This window comes from Otolemur garnettii, unplaced genomic scaffold (genome assembly GCF_000181295.1).
Source record: "Otolemur garnettii isolate 467f Iridium unplaced genomic scaffold, OtoGar3 scaffold00109, whole genome shotgun sequence".
In the NCBI taxonomy this organism is placed as follows: Eukaryota; Metazoa; Chordata; class Mammalia; order Primates; family Galagidae; genus Otolemur; species Otolemur garnettii.
The window spans coordinates 6,657,223-6,661,281 of NW_003852504.1; the positions used below are offsets into that span (position 1 = coordinate 6,657,223).

At 42.7% G+C, this 4,059-nt stretch overlaps 1 protein-coding gene across 1 annotated transcript; it reads right to left on the reverse strand.

Annotated features, from left to right (window-relative positions):
- Positions 1-2,486: 2,486 nt before the first annotated feature.
- Positions 2,487-3,119, reverse strand: PLAC1 (placenta specific 1). Its single transcript, XM_003796981.1, has one exon. It carries the CDS (start codon positions 3,117-3,119, stop codon positions 2,487-2,489), a length of 633 nt encoding a protein of 210 aa, XP_003797029.1.
- Between the last annotated feature and the right edge of the window lie 940 nt (positions 3,120-4,059).

Here is a 4,059-nt window from a genome sequence, read left to right on the forward strand (position 1 = left end):
TCATACACTGTTACTGCTGGAGCTCCACTGCTCACCACCATCACTATTCCCACTCCTGCCTCTATTGTGTTGGGTAGATGACTTGCACTTTTGCAGTTTTTGGCCAGGGCTGGGTTTGAACCCTCCACCTTCAGCACATGGGGCCAGGGCCCTACTCCTTTGAGTCACAGGCGCCTCCAGGACACTTGCACTTTCTCTGATGACCTCCGCCGAAGTCCCACATCTTTGTACTGGCCCATTCTGTGGGCTGGAGTAGCCTATTTTAGTTCTAGCTCCATAGACATCTTTACTTGGCTCCTTTACCTCAATGAGATGGTGTCAGTCATGTTCCCTGTTGCGTCACCAGCATCTAACACAACTCCTAGCACACCAGACAGGCTCAGTAAACATTTGTTGTATGAATACACTGTTTTCAGGGATTATTACTTAGTGTTCATCAAGAAGGGACAGGAGACTTTAAATAGCTGCTTCTTTAACTACCGTGACTGCATTTCTACTATCTACTCATCCAGTGAAGTACTTTATCTTTAGTGCAAACATTGTGTGCTTATTTCTTTAAAAAAATAATTATTATTATTGTTTTGCAGTTTTTGGCAGGGCCAGGTTTGAACCCGCCACCTCTGGTATGTGGGGCAGATGCCCTAAACCTTTGAGCCACAGGCATTGCCCAAAACATAATTATTTTTAATGACAAATGTAAATTGTATACATTTATGGTGCACAATATTATGTTTTGAAATAATCTGCTTCTTCACATTTCTCTTTTTTTTCCTTGAGACCGAGCCTCAAGCTGTCAACCCTGGGTAGAGTGCTGTGGCATCACAGCTCATAGCAACCTCTAACTACAGGGCTTAAGTGATTTTCTTGCCTCAGTCTCCCAGGTAGCTGGGACTACAGGCGCCCGCCACAATGCCCGGCCATTTTTGGTTGTAGTTGTCATTGTTGTTTGGCAGGCCTGGGCCGGATTTGAACCCGCCAGCTCTGGTGTATGTGGCTGGCACCTTAGCTGCATGAGCTATAGGCACTGAGCCTAAATAATCTGCTTCTTAATAGGTGTGTGGCTTTGGACAAGTTTCTTAATCACTCTGAACTTCAGTTTCTTGTAAACTAGGTATGAGAAGATTATTTCTCTTATAGGATAAGAGGATGAAGGTTAAATGAGATGTTTCTACTGTCTGGAACCCCCACCCTCTGCCCCCAGATCATCACAGGACTGGCTCCTTCTTCACTTTCAAGACTCAGTTCAAATGACAAGTTCTGAGAGGCTTTCCCTAACTACTCTGGCCACTCCTCTAGTTTCTCTCAAATCACTTTAAGTTCTCTATACCATTTGTTACTATCTGAATTATTGTTTTGGAGACAAGTTCTTGCTATGTGGCTCAGGCTAGAGTACAGTGACATACTCATAGCTCACAGAAACCTCAAACTCCTGAGCTCAAGCGATCATCCTGCCTCAGTCTTCGGAGTAGCTAAGACTACAGGTGTGCACTGCCATATCTGTCTAATTTTCTGCATTTTGTAGAGATGGGGTTTTGCTCTTGCTCAGGTTGGTCTTGAACTCTCAGCCTTGAGTGATCCTCCCATCTCAGCCACCTGAAGTGCTGGGTTACAGATCTGAGCCACTGTGCCCAACCTGTTGCTATCTGAATTTATCTTTGCATATATATACACACATATATATGTATAAGCTGTGTGATCTCAATTCCTCTGAGTCCCTTTCTTTTCATTGCCATGTATTCTGTGCCTAGAGCAGTGCCTGGCATGTGGTAGCACTGTGCAATAAATATCTGTTGAACAATTCACTTATTCTCACCCGTGCAAGCCTTTGAGAAAGCTAATACACAGCTAAACTTTGGTGAAAATCTTATCATATATGTTGCGGGAAAAAACTCCTTTCAAAATCTATCAGTCTGTGACTAAAGTTTAATATGGAGCTCTTGACCCCAGGAACTTACCGTGTAACCAGTGGGATGTGATCTGAACGCTTCTTAGAACCATTCATTGGTGGTTCCTAAATCATTAGTGCAACCTATGCTTTCCACGGATGGAAAGTGTTACAGCTGTAAATTAAGGAAGTATGTAGCCAAGGGCTAAGGGTAAGTGAAATGAGGATACAGATGGAGAGATTCAGTTAGGGAAGGTATTCTTGGAGGACCTTAAAGGAAGAGAAGTTATCCTAGAGAGAAGAGACCAGGTGCTTAATGTTTGCAAGCCATTTAGAACAGTGCCTGGGTCATAGTAAAACTAGATGTGTGTTTATTTTTAAAAGATGCCCAATTCATAATTTTATGCTTTTAGAACTTTATTTTTTTTCAGTAGAAAAGGATACAAAAATATAAAGAAACTTTATTTACTAAGTTTCCAAGGAGTTCCCTTTCTCAAAAGCACTCAGAAGAAGGCCACAATAGCACTATCTGTCTGCTACTTGTGAATACTACATTACTAATTATAGAAATACCATCTTCAGATGACCCCAAACCTGGAGATCACATGGGGCCAATCAGATCATCTGAGCGCAGAGACCAATCCTCAGGAGCATCAATAAAATAAATTGACTGTGTAGGACAGGCCCCTGCTTGGTGCCCGGCGGCCTGGGCTTGAGCTTGAGCTTCTTCATTGAAGACACAAGGTGGACAATCACAGACGGGCCTTTGGCTGGGTGGTGACAAGCTGAACACCTCGTAGCATGTCTCATCATTCTGGGCTGCAGTGCCACTCCTTCTGGGTACTGTCAGGGAGCAGGGTTTGGTGAGCCATGGGGACTGCTGAGGGGCAATGCATGACACTGGGATCACATATCTAGATGACGTGCCCTTGGAAGAATAGTGCATCTCAGAGCTGTAGATAACCATGCCCTGGGGGACAGCCTTGGCCCTGATGCCACATTCACTAACTCGGTAGGTGAATTGGTAGGCATGTGGCCGGACATGGTTGGCAGGGCAACCCAGGCCCAAGTGCAGCTCATGAAAGTGTACGTAGACATCGTTGTTCAACATGAAGGGGTGCACTGTGACCATGAACCAGTCTATGGAGCACAGCACAGTCATTGGATTTTGTCCAGAACAGGCTGGAAACATGGTGAGGAGGAACATCGCTCCCATCAACTCGGACACTTTCATCCTTGCAGCCATTCAGGTGACAACCCACAGGGAAGAGCAAGTTGGCCGGTGAGGATTTCTAGAGCACACAAAAACACAAGAGGCCAGGTATCTTATTTTGTATCAAAAGTTCAAACACGATCTTTTTCTTTGTAAGCAAAAGGCTCTTCCTAAGGCATTAAGAGAACAAAGCATTTGTGTGAGAGAGAACTAAATTGTAATACCATTGTTGGAACTCATGTGTCTTAGGGACGACTAGAATGGCTTCTTTAAGCGACTTAACCCTGCTGTTCTGGTATAAAATACATATCCCTCCTATGTAGGATGATAATCAATACTGCTCAGGAAAGTGGCATCCCTTTGTGTTTCACTCTAAGACAAAATCAAAACAGAACACTTTTTGTGTCAAATATTTAATAAGGAGATAGAAGACACAGCTTCAAGCAACATTTCCTTCTTTTACAACAGGCCCCAGTGGCCTCACATAGATCATACGATTTATCTCCTTATCACCCTTTCAGTTACCAACAGATTTGATTAAATAAACATCTAACAAGGAATTGTGATCTTCTCTTAACAACCAAATATTGAAATTTTGATGAGTGGTTTGCGTATTACAGTAATCAAACGAATGCTGCATAAACTCCAGTAGTAGCATTGCAAGTCATCATGGCCAATAGATCCCCAATATTTATCGAGATGCCTTATAAAATACTGAAATTGCCAAAACATAGAAACATGCTGGTTTATATAATTCTACCTTTTTAATGCATACTATACATGAAAACGACTTAAAAGTCCTTTCCTAAGAAAGGGAGTGTTAGGTTTGCACTTCACACATCAATTGACAAGGTATTTCCAAAGATCTCTGCCACGACAGTTTAACTATAGGTTCAAGTGTGCTGTGAGATAAAGATGGTCGAAAACACTGCTCTAGACCCTTATTCTTTTTTTTTTTTTT

Bases quoted from the DNA above. Each gene is read 5' to 3' on its own strand.
- PLAC1 (XM_003796981.1), bottom strand. From the start codon at position 3,119: ATGAAAGTGTCCGAGTTGATGGGAGCGATGTTCCTCCTCACCATGTTT.